The sequence below is a fragment of the Malania oleifera genome, chromosome 6 (genome assembly GCF_029873635.1).
Source record: "Malania oleifera isolate guangnan ecotype guangnan chromosome 6, ASM2987363v1, whole genome shotgun sequence".
Lineage (NCBI taxonomy): Eukaryota > Viridiplantae > Streptophyta > Magnoliopsida > Santalales > Ximeniaceae > Malania > Malania oleifera.
The window spans coordinates 106,147,056-106,161,785 of NC_080422.1; the positions used below are offsets into that span (position 1 = coordinate 106,147,056).

The following is a 14,730-nucleotide window of genomic DNA, read 5'->3' on the forward strand; positions in this document are numbered from 1 at the left end:
TTGAAAAGTGAGTTAGTGATTGTTAGAGGATGAGGTGAGAATTTAAGATTCTATCTTGCGGCCTAGAGACAGGAGTATTGAGGTTGTTTCTATATTTTTCCTGGGGTGACGATTTCAAGAAAACCATGGATACTACCGTTGGATCTTGTTTCTGAGTGGTAGCATTGAATCTTAAATGGGGATTGAGGGTGTGGAGATAAATGGTTATGTGAGGGTAATTTATGAGTTATAGTAGTGTATTGATTGTGTGATAGTAATTGTATACTGAGACTAGTTGCTCCCTTTGCAGGATGGATCTAGGGAATAGTAACATGAGTGTGGGAGGTGATGGAGCGGGACCTTTCAATATGGGTGGCGGAGACCCTGACGCGGTATTGCGTAGCCTGCCCCAATAGGTGATGGCCGAGATGGCTATGAGCTCAGGGGAGTGGAGATACACGATCGAGTAGTTCACGCGTATGCGACCCCCATCTGTTGCTGGAGGAGCGGACCCACTAGTAGCAGAGAATTGAGTCTAGGACATAGAGGACATACTGGTAGTCCTCTCACGTATAGATGAGCAGAGGTTGTTATTTGCCACATTTAAATTAATTAGAGAAGTAAAACACTGGTGGAGGTCGATGAGACTATTGGAGGAGTAGAGGCCTGACCCTGTAGCAATGACGTGGAGTCGCTTTGGGGAGATTTTCTTCGAGCGGTACTTTCCTGCTACTATCAGGAGTGCGAAGGTATCAGAGTTTCTGCATCTGACACAGGGGTCTTTAACGGTGCAGTAGTATGCAGCGAGATTCATTGAGTTGTCCCAATTCGCTCCGTATCTAATACCAGAAGAGGAGAGGAAGGCGAGGAAGTTTGAGGAGGGTCTGAGGCAGAATCTGTATGAGCAGGTGGTAGGCTTCTGGGTTTAGACCTTCTCAGATATAATAGACAAAACTGTAGTGATTGAGAGCAGCCTACAGAGAGGCGCAGCAACACAAAGGCAGGGAAAGAGGTCGGGCCTTTAAATTTTCAAGCAGGGTCTAGTCGAGGGTTGTGGAGGAGATATGATAGCAGAGGGGAGATTGAGCAGTACAGGGTAGACATATGCCCCCTCCTCGTCCCAAATGTTTCAGGAGGCACTCGGGAGTATGCCGAGTGAGGGAGGTTGTATGTTATTAGTGCCACCAGCGTGGACATATCGTGAGAAACTATCAGGCACTGCCAATGATAGTGGCTACTCCTTGACCATATAGAGGAGGCTATTAAGCACCTTGAGATAGACAATGGAGGAATACTACACCGGTGGCACAAGTTTATGCACTGACGCCAGTAGATGCTGAGGCGGCAGGAGATATGGTGATAGGTACTGTTTCAATATTGTCATTTAAAACGACTGCCTTATTTGATTCAGGGACGACTCATACTTTTATCACCCGGGAATATATTAATTTGTGTGGGTTTGAACCTCAGCAGTTAGACATTAGTTTGTCTGTTGCTATGCCAACTAGGGTTGTAGGAATATGCACAAAGGTACTCAGGGACTGTCCAGTGGGTATTCAAAGGAGGTCTTTGTCAGCTAATCTGGTGGTTTTAGATATGCATGGATTTAAGGTAATCTTGGGGATGGACTGGCTAGCTGACCAGTATGTTAGCATTGACTGCCATAAGAGAGAGGTAGTGTTCAGACCTCTAGAGGGACATGAGTACAGATTTGTGGGATCATGTGTGCGCACCCCACCTTAGTTACTATCCGCTATTCAGGCGAGGAGATTGCCGCTAGAAGGCTGTCGGGGATTCTTGGCCTACATGAAGGCAGTATCAGAAGGGGAGCTTAGGGTAGAGGATATCCCAGTGGTGAGGGATTTTCCTGATGTATTCCCCGAGGATTTGTCAGGACTACCTCCTGATCATAAGGTAGAGTTTGTTATTGATTTGATTCCGGGGATAGTGCTGATTTCAAAGGCGCCGTAAAAAATGGCACCGACAGAATTGAAGGAATTGAAGGAACAATTGCAGGAACTGTTAGATAAGGAGTTTATTTAGCCTAGTGTGTCACCCTGGGGAGCGCCGATTTTTTTTGTGAGGAAGAAGGATGGGTTGATGAGGTTATGCATCGACTATAGGGAAATAAATAAAGTAACTATTAAGAATAAATACCTGCTCCCTTGTATCGATGATTTGTTTGATCAGTTACAGGGGACATAGATATTCTCAAAGATAAACTTATGCACTAGGTACCTTCAGGTGAAAGTCATGGTGGAAGATGTTCCGATGATGGCATTTAGAATACGGTATGACCACTATGAATTTCTGGTTATGCCGTTTGGTTTGACAAATGCTCCCACAGTGTTTATAGACTTGATGAACAGGGTCTTCTACCAGTATTTGGACCAGTTTGTGGTAGTATTTATTGATGATATACTGGTGTATTCGAAGAGCCTAGTGGATCATGAGGAACATCTGAGGATAGTGCTTCAGGTGCAGAGAGAAAAGAAGTTGTATGTGAAGCTTAAGAAGTGCGAGTTTTGGCAGGAACATGTTACCTTCCTTGGACACGTTATATCCGGAGGTGGTATTTCTGTTGATCCAAGTAAGATTGAGGCGGTAGTAGACTGGGTACGACCAAAGAATGTGCAGAAGATTAGGAGTTTCCTAGGATTAGCTGGGTACTACCGCAAGTTTGTTGAGGGTTTCTCTAAACTGTCAGACCCACTAACCAGATTGACCAGGAAAGGCATGAAATTTGAGTGGTCTGATGAGTATAAATAAAGCTTTCAAGAGTTTAAGCAGCGACTCATCACTGCACATGTGTTGACGATTCCTTCAAGAGAAGAGGGTTTTGTAATTTACAGTGATGCGCCCCATAAAGGGCTCAGATGCGTGTTGATGCAGCCAGAGAGAGTGATAGCCTATGCCTCTCGATAGTTGAAAGAATATGAGAAGAACTGCCCTATCCATGATCTGGAGTTGATAGCGGTTGTTTACGCGCTAAAGATTTGGAGACACTATCTATATGGGGGTAGGTGTGAGATATTTACTGACTATAAGAGCTTAAAGTATTTCTTGAAGTAGAATAAGTTAAATATGAGACAGAGGAGATGATTGGAGCTGATAAAGGATTACAACTGCACTATCAGCTACCACCCGAGAAAGGCTAATGTGGTCGTTGATGCTTTGAGCCAGAATCAGTGGATTCATCTATATCTACAGTGGAGATTCAGAATCCAATCCAAATGGATCTAGAGAGGCTTGGTGTGGATCTGGTAAAGGGTGACATGAGAGAACTAAAGCAGCTCATAGGAATGTTGTAGAACTAGTAAAGCTTATGTAGAAGGTACAAGATGGTTAGGAGACAGAGTTCAGCATCTCAGATGATGGAGCCTTGAGGTTCCGTACCAGATTGTGTGTTCCTGCCGACCCCAAGATTAAGAGGGTTATTCTGGAGGAAGCACATCGATTTCTATATACTGTACATCTGGGTAGCACTAAAATGTACAGAGATCTTTGAAAGTTTTTATGGTGGAGCTATATGAAGAGAGAGATGGCCCAGTATGTGGATCAGTGCTTGACATGCCAGCAGGTGAAAACTAAGCATTAAAGACTGGCGGGATCATTGCAGCCACTCCACATTCCTGAGTGGAAGTGGGAGCATATAGCGATGGATTCGTCACAGAACTACTACCGGCTTTGCATGGACATAACACTATTTGGGTAGTTGTGGATTGACTGACGAAGATTGCCCACTTTTTGCCGATCAGAGTTAACTACTCCATGGACAAATTGGTTGAGTTATATAGCCAGGAGATAGTTAGACTCCATGGTGTCCCTGTGTCTATAGTTTCAGATAGAGACCCACAGTTCACATCTTGTTTTTGGAGGAGTTTGCAAGGGGCCATGGGTTCTTAATTGTTATTCAGCACAACTTTTCATCCTCATACAGATGGGCAGACGGAGAGGATGATAAAGATTCTGGAGGATATGGTGCGAGCATGTGTGCTAAATTTTGGAGGTCGTTGGATGTAGTATTTGCCACTAGTCGAGTTTGCGTATAACAACAACTACCAGGCCAGCATTGGGATGGCACCGTATGAAGCATTATATGGTAGGAGGTGCTGATCCCCGTTATACTAGGAGGAGATTGGGAAAATAAAAATTTTGGGTCTAAAGCTGATACAACAGACTCGGGATAAAGTCAGACTCATTAGAGATAGAATTAGAACAACATAGAGCCGACAGAAGAGTTATGCAGATGCTCGCCGACGAGAACTGGACTTTGACGTAGAAGATCATGTATTTCTAAAAGTGGCACCGTTGAAGGGAGTTATGAGGTTCGGGAGGAAGGGTAAGCCAAGCCCTAGGTATATTGGATCATTCAAAATTCTTGAACGAGTGGGTCTAGTTGCCTATAGGTTGGCATTGCCACTGGTCCAATCTAGGATCCATGACGTATTTCATGTTTCTATATTGAGGAAATACATCCTAGATCCCTCCCATGTGATCAGCATTGGAGCTGGGTGATACCTTAGCTTATGAGGAAGTGCCAGTGCAGATTCTTGATTGGAAGGAACAAGAGCTACGCACAAAGAAAATTCCATTGGTAAAAGTTTTATCGCGCAATCATGCTGTTGAGGAGGCTTCCTAGGAATTAGAGGATCAGATGTGCCAGAGATATCTATATTTATTCAGTGGAGTTCAGAGTTGAGTCAGTCAAAATAAGAGTGAATAATAATGTTGTATTTTGATTTGTATAGTGTAGCGTAAGATATATATATTTTTTAGTTTTGGGATATGAATGGTTTTGGAAGAATTTTGAGTAGTTGTAATCTCCCAAATGCCTCTTTGTAACCACAATATTCTTCCGCCATAAGTGAAGGTAATTAATAAAATTGAAAGTGTTATTTTTAAGGATGGGAAGCAGATGAATAGCAATTTCGAGGACGAAATTTTTATAAGGAGGGTAGAATGTAAGGACCCCAAAAATACTTAGGTGTAGTGATCTTGAAAAAAATTAAAATTAAATTAAAACAATTAATTAAAATAAATAAATAATTTATTATTAATAATTAAATAATATAATGTAATATAATTTATATATATATATATATATATATATATATATAGATCCTTCTTGAAGGAAGGAAAGGAAGCAGAAAGGGAAAAAAAATAGATTTAATGCGGAGAACAGCCCCTACGCGTCCCTTTGTCTCTCTCCCCCACTCTCTTCAATTTTTTGGCTAATTTTCGCCCGATCAAAAATTAGAAAATACCGTTGGACTCTATTTTTCACCACCGACATTTCTACCGGAGCGGATTTATCATAGAAACGGCGTAGACATATCTCCTGGGATAAGCTACATTCTCACTCCTACCTTAATTATCGTAAATCTTAAGCCTAATTGACAATCGGACATTACCACGAGAATTTAGGGATAATTTTGTACAAGTCTAACGGAGCGAATTTCTCGTGGGGTTGTCATAGGCATAACTCAAAAATTAGGATAAGGGGGTTATTAAGGGCCCAATTATTATTTAATTAATGTAGATTTAGAAATTCTAAAATATTGGGCATTCTGAGGTTGAATTTGGGTTATTGAATTCATGGCTTGGGTAAGCGCCGCAGGTGTAATTTCAGGACCCTGCAGACATGGTTCAGGAAACCAGGTAAGGGTGTTAAATATTCGTTTAAATGTTAATTTGAAGTATATGGAGTGTAGGGAAGGTTATATGAGTATTATTTTATGTAATGAGTTAATTAATTTGGGAAAAAAGCGAATTGCATGATTTGGGTTGCAGGCGCCGGGGGTGTAGGATCTGAGTTTTAACGAGACTCTCAGTAAGCCAGGTAAGGGGAATAAATTATTATAGTTGATTTGAGAAATACTGATTGAGTTGTTATGTGAAAATGATATTATGATATTTTACCTGAAATTTATTATGATATAAGTATCAGATGAAATTTGTGTGGCATATGATTTTTACTGATATATGTTTAAAACTGGATTAAACGATTTACCCTGAGAATTATGAGATTATGAAATGCATATTCAAATATATGTTTTTGAATGTGGTAAATGATGGAAGTGATAAGTATTGGAAAATATTTATTCTAAGAAATGATGAAACATGAATTATTGAAATATTATTGAGAAAGATTGAATAATGTGAAATGAAATATGTATACATTATTATGAGATGAAATGAATATTGAATTGGGGTAATGTTATTGAAATGATGAAATGAGTTGTGAATTTTGAAATGAAAATACATTGCAATGTTAATGCTACAATGAACATGGAAATATGAATATTGAAATGTGAATATGGCAAAATAAATACTGAGTTAAGAATGAGAAAATGAGAATATTGCAACGTAAATAATGCAATACAGAAATTGAAATGTAATGGTTGAAATGAGAATATTGATTGTGAATACTGGAGAAATGTGAACATTGCAAAGTGCGAAAGCTGTAATAGGATCATTGAAATGTGATTGATGAAATGTCAATACCACATAATGATTGCAGGTATGTGGCAATGATTAACCCTGATGGACAGATATGGAAACCCTAATGATGGATTGTGATATTAAGCATGGTACTGTTGCTTGTGGTGTTAGTGCAACCACACAGACTCGTGGAGTGTGTGGTGTGACAATCGACTGAGCAATATAGTAGAGTTGTTGTGTTCCCTGAGTCCGGATCAGGGCTATAGGCCAGCCAGTTGTACTATAGAGACGAGATATGCGATATGATATTTTGATCTAACTAGGTCGGCCAACCGCGGTTAGATTCAGCTTTCGACCCACACAACCCTGACCATGGGGGGAAGCATGGCGTAGTGAATATTCTTAGGGTAGCCATAAGTTATAGACATGGGTATGTTGATTACTTGAGACACTCATGAGCTATGTGAGAATAAAAATGTAATGAAAGTGGAAATGAAATGAAAATGGAAATGTGAAAGAAAATGAGGAAAGAAATAATGTGAGTTAATAATATAAATAACTAAAGCGAAGTAAAACACACCGCTTGAGAGCTTACTGAGTAAGGTGAGTGCCTTGATAAGTATCAGTTGTTGTCGAACCCGGGTTATCCGGGTAAAAATACAAACAATATCAGGGTAGAGGGAAGCTGCTTGTATGGGCGGTTAAGCTTCCTTATTCTCATGAACTTCCCCAGTAAACATGAGTTGTGTACGAATGATTTTGGAAACGAAATTAAAAACTTTTAAAAGCTTGTGATGTATATCTATACGAGTATGAAAATGAACTTTATACTTTCTCAGATGAAAATCACTTTAATGAGTATTTTGATATAACTAAACTCATATTGCCACATACTGTAAATAATTGTGAAAGAGCTCCGAGACAGTAGGGAGCTGAGACCCTGATACACAAGGTGAGTTCTTGGACTAGGGAGGTGTAATTTCCGTAGGGTTGTGTTGTTTTTGGGTATGAGATGGTAATGTACATACATGTATGTTGATACTCTGGGTATTGTATTCTGATTGTTATGTATATACTGTCTTCCGATGTTAGGTTGTATAAATAAAATGGCTATTTACCTAGTACCCAATGCAGGTCGGGTCATATAGGTGGTAATAGGGTTGTTGACGTGGTCAATTTGTGAATATTGTTGATGACATGTGAATATTTATTATTGTTTATATAAAAAAAAATTGGTACGAAAATCGGGGCATCACAACTAAGTTGCAGAAAATCTCCTCAGGATCATCGTGATAGCTTCTGATTGTTGAACCGGGGAGAAATGGGGCCGGAATCTTAGAGAGAAGTGAGAGAAACCTGAAATTTAGTGAGAGAGAGAGAGAGAGAGAGAGAGAGCTGAATTTTTGCCCAAAATCCGATTTTGCGTATATATATAGGTTGCTATCATGTGGCTTCATCGACGAGACATGTGGACTCGTCGACGAACTGAAAAAGGAAGTTCGTCGACAAGGATGATGAGTTCGTCGATGACCTAAAGGGTCTGCATGTCCCCCTCTCGGTATCTCTTCGTTGACGAGGCACTAAACTTCATCCACGAATCGTATAAAGGAGTTCGTCAATGAAGCCAAGGCATTCGTCAACGAACCTTGCTTGACCTCTTTTAAATTTTCCTTTTTCCTCTTTATTTAATTACTATTATTTTTCGGGTCTTTACACTCCTCCTCGCCTCATTTCCCCCCATGGGCTCCAGGAGGAGTGTTGGTGTGCGTCAAATCCCACATTGTCTTTGTGGGCAGTCCCAAGCTAGTATAAGATCCTTTTAACTCTCTCTCCTTAATACTTAGGTTTTGAGGATGAGCTCTTTAACTTAATGTTTTGTTGAAAACTTAACTGTATAATAAATAATTCTAAAAGTTAAAATTTGGTTTGGACATTTTTAATGAGTAACATGGCAAGGGATCTAAGAAGGTTTCACCCACTAATTTATTTTACCGTTTTCCTTTGCTCATTATCTTGATTTGACTTATTTTAAGCATTAATAAATAGATTTTATAATTATTTTAGTATAGATATTAAAAAAAAAAGAAAGATACAAACAAATAAACTAAAAATATGTAAATACCATCATCCAACATTTTGTATGCCTTTTGTGCATATTCATATTTTATATTCCAATTCATTTTCTTTATCACATGCAATTTTGGACACTTTTTATGCTCACTAATAATGAGGTAGATCAATAATTACAGACATAGGTCTTATTTCTCTCTTCTAGTTTCAATAGGTTGCTTCCCAACCTTATATTGAATTGTTGAGAGATAAATGTATTCTAACAACAAGACAAGGATAAGTTTTCTATTCTTTTTTTTTTTTTTTATATACTATTGTACATAGTTACATTATAGATTTATCTTTTTAATTCAAAACTCTCAATTTAGTAATGACAACCAATTTTGACGTTACCCAAGATAGGGTCTTTACTTCTCCCCTTAGAATGGAATAAACAACTTCCTTCCCATGTACTCTTAGTTATATGAGAGGAACCCATGAGATTGTTGTTTAGGCTAAAATGTATTATTATTATTAGTGTTATCTTGTCATCGTCGTCGTTAGATAATTTATTTTTAGAAAAAAGATAATTCCCAAATCTCATTTCAAAATAGATTTTTTTTTAGAAAAAATAACCACTTTCTCTCCTTAAGCACGATTAAATAACTCATCTCTTAATTTACTAGATAATTGAGAAATGGGATCCACAATCAACCTAATTAAGATAAAACTAGTACAAAATAATGATTTATTTGATTTTTTTTTCCCTCTTCTTTCGTTATAGGAGATACAATAATGTGATTATGTTACCTAACTAGGTTTGCTTAAGCGGTAAGAGTGATTTGTGACTTTGATGACCCTAAGGTCACAGGTTCAATTTCCCCTTGAGAAGTTATCCTAGTGAATTATCAAGGTGCGTCAACCGGCGGACAGCTTTCAGTCCCCCGAGTTTGGTGCCACACCATTGTGTCCAAAGTGATGCAATGGTGGTTGGAGCCCCCAGGTCATAAAAAAAATGTTTTTATGTTAATGGATCATGTACGATATTTTAAAGCCTCTTTTTTCTCAAAATATTTCATTTTTTTTTTTCAATTTAGCAACCAAATATTTTCATTCAAAATATTTTAGGTGATAATTGTTCATTTGAACGAGTAACCATAGGGGGATGCTGATAATATTAATCACCTTTTGATCTTCCTTACGCACAAATTATTTCTAACCCTATTCTTCTTATTTTAGACCATTTTTTTCTTTCTTAAAAAATGATTTTTTTTGTCTATTCTTCTTCCAATATACAATAACAACAACAAAACTAAACCTAGGTCCCACTAAGTGGGGTCGGTTATATAAATCTTTTTCTGCCAATTTATGTGATTATGAATCATTTCTTTTGATAGATTAAATCCTTACTTACTATCTCCTCCAATATAATAGGATGAAAATTTCATTTTCATAAATGAGTATAAGAAATAAAAACAAACTCAATTGGACTTTGGTCAATGGTATTTTCAATGTAGTTCGTTCATACAAATTTATGCGTGAGTACAAATTACTGCTTACAATTAAAGAAGTATACTTATTAAATCTACGTCATTAAAATTGTCATGACAAAATACAATAGACAGCTGGTAAACAACTAAGGAAGAAGAAAAAAGAAAGAAAAGGAAAAAACACAGGTTACTTCAATGAGTAGCGTGTGAATGCCAAGCGACTACCAAGATCAATTATGTGAGTGCTGGAAACAGTGGTGTGGCGTCCTAGTCAACAGCCTGTTTCACAGGAGAATCTTGCCTTGTCTTGGTGCCAGCGATATCTGTTCGCGACAAGGGTCTCTGATTCCGAAGGCCCGCAAATGGCCTAAGAAATTTTGAGAGTTGGTGCGATGACGGCTGACGACGTCCTTCTAGCGGTCAACATTTACTAAAATTTGAGTTTTGTATACGTCAAGGCGGCCGTAAGCTATACTGTACATCAGACCCACTGTCTTGGTTTTACAAGGAGACGGGTCCTTCTTTGTTATCGCCTTCTGTTGATTATTCTCTATTTTATTTTCTTCCAAAAAAAGAATCGAGAAAGACGGTCTGGGTTTTCTCCCCAACCTCGGCCGCCGGTGAACAGGTCCATTTCTCCATCTGCTGTTGATGAATTCATAAGTGGTTTAGACCATTTGAACTTATTGTGCTCTTCTTGCTAGTCTCGGAGCTCAGATCCTAATATCGGCCCTTTTGATCTTCGGTTTTTGAGTTTTGGCTCTTTTCTCATCTGGGTTTGTCGCGTCTCTGGTTTGGGTAATTGGGTATAGCATAATTAGATTCATTTTCGAGGATTTCGACACTTCGCAGTTGTTGGTTTTAGACTTCTTGCTCTTTTGCCATCTGGGTTTCAATCCTTTGTCAATTACCCAAACCGGGTACATTAGGGTTTGGTGAAATTTCGCTGTGATCATCCAAAATTTAGCTTGCGTCACGAGAAAACTTGGACACTTCAACTATAAGAACATCGGATTTTGAACTGTCAGGCCTTTCGGCAGTGTCTGGTTTCTAGGTTTGGAGACTTGCTTGAAAATTTGTGGCGATTGTTGATAATTGAACTTACCTGTTGAGGGCATTTGATTGAAATTTCAGTTCTTTTACATCTGGATGTCTCTCCATTGTCACCATGGTGACTTGGATATTCAATAGCTTGGTCGCATTTTGGTAAGCTTTTTCTGCACCATGATATTTCTTTTTGTTCGATTTTACTTGGTGGCAATTTGGAGAGTGTAAAAGATGCTTTCATTATCTTTTACTTCTAAAGGTGGAGTCTAGGTTTCTTGTTTTGTTGAGTATGGCTAAATGGCTGTTGAGTCTATTGTTATTAGCACAATTGTCAAGCAGTCTTGCTTCTGGATTGTTGATACAATCTAAGATTTGTGGAGAAGACCGCATCACCCATACAAATTCTTCTGGCCATGAATTATTCTACATAAATGGCCGCCTCATACACAAAAAATTGTTCTGCAAGGCCATCAAATTTTATTATGCAAATAATTGCAGTGTTGAGGAATACCTCGGAAGTGGTTATTGTGGATTCGACTTTTCTTTAGGTAAGGCCTGTTGTGAAATATTATTTTGATACTTATATTTCTATATGCCTTGTTTCAGATGTGTTTTACCAGTTCTAGAGGTTTGAGCATTTAGGCATTTGAATGGAGCTGATTGCTTAGTTTTTTTAATAGTTCTTTTTTGGGGGTAAATTTTACAAACTCTTGTTTATTATCTTCTTGTGCAGTTGAGCTACCTTTCAAGGCTGGAAGGAAACTTTTGCAGAAGGTATTTACAGAAGAGTCCACAAGACCTAATTTTGTTCAGAAAAATCATTCTAGAAAAACTGAGAAATCTCTCTTAACCCCAAAGAAGATGGCCGTGGCAATTCCTGGAATTTTTGTCCTGTGTTGTGGTTTACTATGTCCTTGCTTTCGTTCAAAAAGGAAAGAAACTCCCCATACAACTCTTGCAAAAGAACTGAGTTCAGGTGAGTATTAAACATTATTGTGTTTCAAAGCATTTTGAGTCTTGTCATTGGAGATCTTGACAGCATTTGTGGGATCAAGATCCTCTAGAGTCATTCGTTGTGGAGTTCGGTGTTGTAAAAGAATTGAAGTGATAGGAGTAAAGGAGATTAAGTAACAGAGGATAGTTGAATTGATGTTCTGTCATATATGAAACATGATACAGGATAACTCTTTATAGAGTTTCAGTACACGAGAGTAGCTATCTTCTAGATATTTCAAAATTCAAATTACAACAAAATATCTTTTCAAAATTTTAAATGACAGCAAAAGATTGGAAGAAGATTTCAAAATTCAAATAACAACAGAATATCTTTTCAAAATTTAAATAACAACAGAAGATCGGATCTGTTGTCTTCCTAATTCTCCCCCTTATTTTCCTCCAATAGACAGCTACGGCTTTGCTTGCTTGGTTTGTTATTCGATTCCACATTTTCCTCTGCATGCGACCTCAATATGAAGGGTAGTGGTCGAACATTTAGATTGGCTAAGATGAATTGAAATTTGTGAGGGGACACCGACTTAGTTAATGAATCAGAATGTTGATCTCTACTAGATATAAACTGAACATTAAGTTGCTTTCTTCGAACTTGGTCACGTACATTATGAAAATAAATCTCGATGTGCTTTGTACTAGCATGAAACATAGGATTAGTAGCCAAGTATGTGGCTCCAATATTGTCACACCATAACACAGGTGATTTTGGAACTTTAAGGCCAATTTCACATAAAATTGATTGCAACCATTGTAGTTCTGAAGTTGTATTTGCCAGTGACTTATATTCAGCTTCAGTACTATTACGAGCAATTGTGAATTGTTGCTTGCACCGCTAGGAAATAAGATTATTGCCCGTTAAGATGCAATATGCACCTATTGATCGACGATCATCTCGATCAGCTGCCCAATTGGAATATGAAAAAGCTGAATTGCAAAATTAGATTACCTACTGAGGTACAAACCTTGATATGGTATGTTTAAGATAATGTAGAATCATTTTTACAGCATGCCAGTGTGGTTCCAACGGGTTATGCATGAATTTACTTACTTTGCGTACTGGAAAAACAAGATCAAGTATGGTGAAAGCTAAATATTGAAAGCTTCCAACAACCTGTTTATGGAGATGAGGATCTGAACATTTAGCATCCTCAGTTGCAGATAGTTGACAGCTAGTTGACATAGGACTTGTGCACGGCTTGGCTTTTGCCATGTGGTGCATTTCAGAAGATCAGCCACATACTTACGTTGAGTTAAATACATACCTTCTCTTGAGTGCAAGACTTCTACCCCCAAAAAATAGCTAAGGTCACCAAGCTCTTTTACGCCAAAATTAGAATGCAAGGCCCGAATTACATGTTGTATGGCATGACTGGAATTACCCTTGATGATAATATCATCAACGTAAATTAGAATCACAACCAGAACACCATTCTTGCGTCAAATAAAAAGAGAAGTGTCAGCCTTGCTATTACGAAATCCAATCTGTCGTAACTTATTAGTTAGACGAGAGAACCAAGCTCTCGGAGCTTGTTTCAAGCCATATAATGACTTAAGTAACCTGCAAAGATGATGAGAATACTGCGGATGAATGTAGCTCTGAGGTTGTGCCATATATACCTCTTCCTCCAATTTTCCATGCAGAAAATCATTTTGTATTACAATTTGCTTAATCTGCCAGTTAAAAGAGACAACCAGTGACAAGACAATTCGAATTGTAGCATGCTTGACAACAAGGCGAAAGGTTTCATTAAAATTGACACCTTCTTGCCGATGAAATCCTTTGGCAACCAACCTCGCTTTATACCGCTCTATGGAACCATCAATATGTCGTTTAATTATGTATATCCATTAGTAGCCAACTATGTTGGCCTTTGGAGGTGGCGCGACTAATGACCATGTTCCATTGTGTAAAAGGGTATCGAACTCAGCATTCATCACTGCACGCCAGTGTGGTGATTTGGCTGCATCACTATAACACGATGGTTCTACATCAGTAGAATCAAGAGAGCTAAGTAAGGCTTTCGGTAGGGGATACCTCACAAAATCATCAAAGGTGGGTTTTGGTTAAAATTATTGCTCCTTGATCTGGTAACCATGGCATGCATTCTGGTGCTTTGTTGTGTAGCAGTAGGATCCAAGGCTTGCTGAGTTGTATCCTCTGGTATGCTTGAGGGTAAAGAGGTATCAACAGCTATTATGACGGACTAAGAGGCAGAATTAGCAGGTCTGACAGGTGCTTCTACATCTGTTCCTGTAGAGTGAGACACTAGAGGCACATGAAGGTTATTTTCAAATGGTAAGATCCTGGATTGCATATCATTAATTCTGGCAGGAGGGGCTAATTTGAGATGTATAGGCAAGGCGACATGTGTGAACGAGTTGGACGTTGAAGATGGTGCGGGTGAGGTATTTTTCTGATAAGGAAACAAATTTTCATCAAAGATTACATGACGAGACACATAAACTCGACCAATTGATAAGTCAAGACACTTGTACCCATGGTGATTAACACTGTAGCCAAGGAAAACACATGATTTGCTTCGGAAATTTTATTAATGTTTGTTATATGGTCTAATATTAGGCCAACATGCACATCCGAAGACCCGTAAGAAAGAAAAATCCGGGACTCGGTGATAGATCATTTCATAAGGTGACAAATTGTTGAGAATGGGTGTGGGAAGACGATTAATTAAATAAGTTGCAGTATAAA

At 38.4% G+C, this 14,730-nt stretch overlaps 1 protein-coding gene across 1 annotated transcript in view; it reads left to right on the plus strand.

Annotated features, from left to right (window-relative positions):
• Nucleotides 1-10,161: 10,161 nt before the first annotated feature.
• The window catches only part of LOC131157261 (calmodulin-binding receptor-like cytoplasmic kinase 3), a 34,328-nt gene continuing 29,759 nt past the window's right edge, over nucleotides 10,162-14,730 (plus strand). The window contains exons 1-2 of the mRNA XM_058111262.1: nucleotides 10,162-11,557; nucleotides 11,743-11,985. Coding sequence (XP_057967245.1) covers nucleotides 11,299-11,557; nucleotides 11,743-11,985 — 502 coding nt within the window. The 5' untranslated portion in view covers nucleotides 10,162-11,298. The remainder of the gene's footprint in view (nucleotides 11,558-11,742; nucleotides 11,986-14,730) is intronic.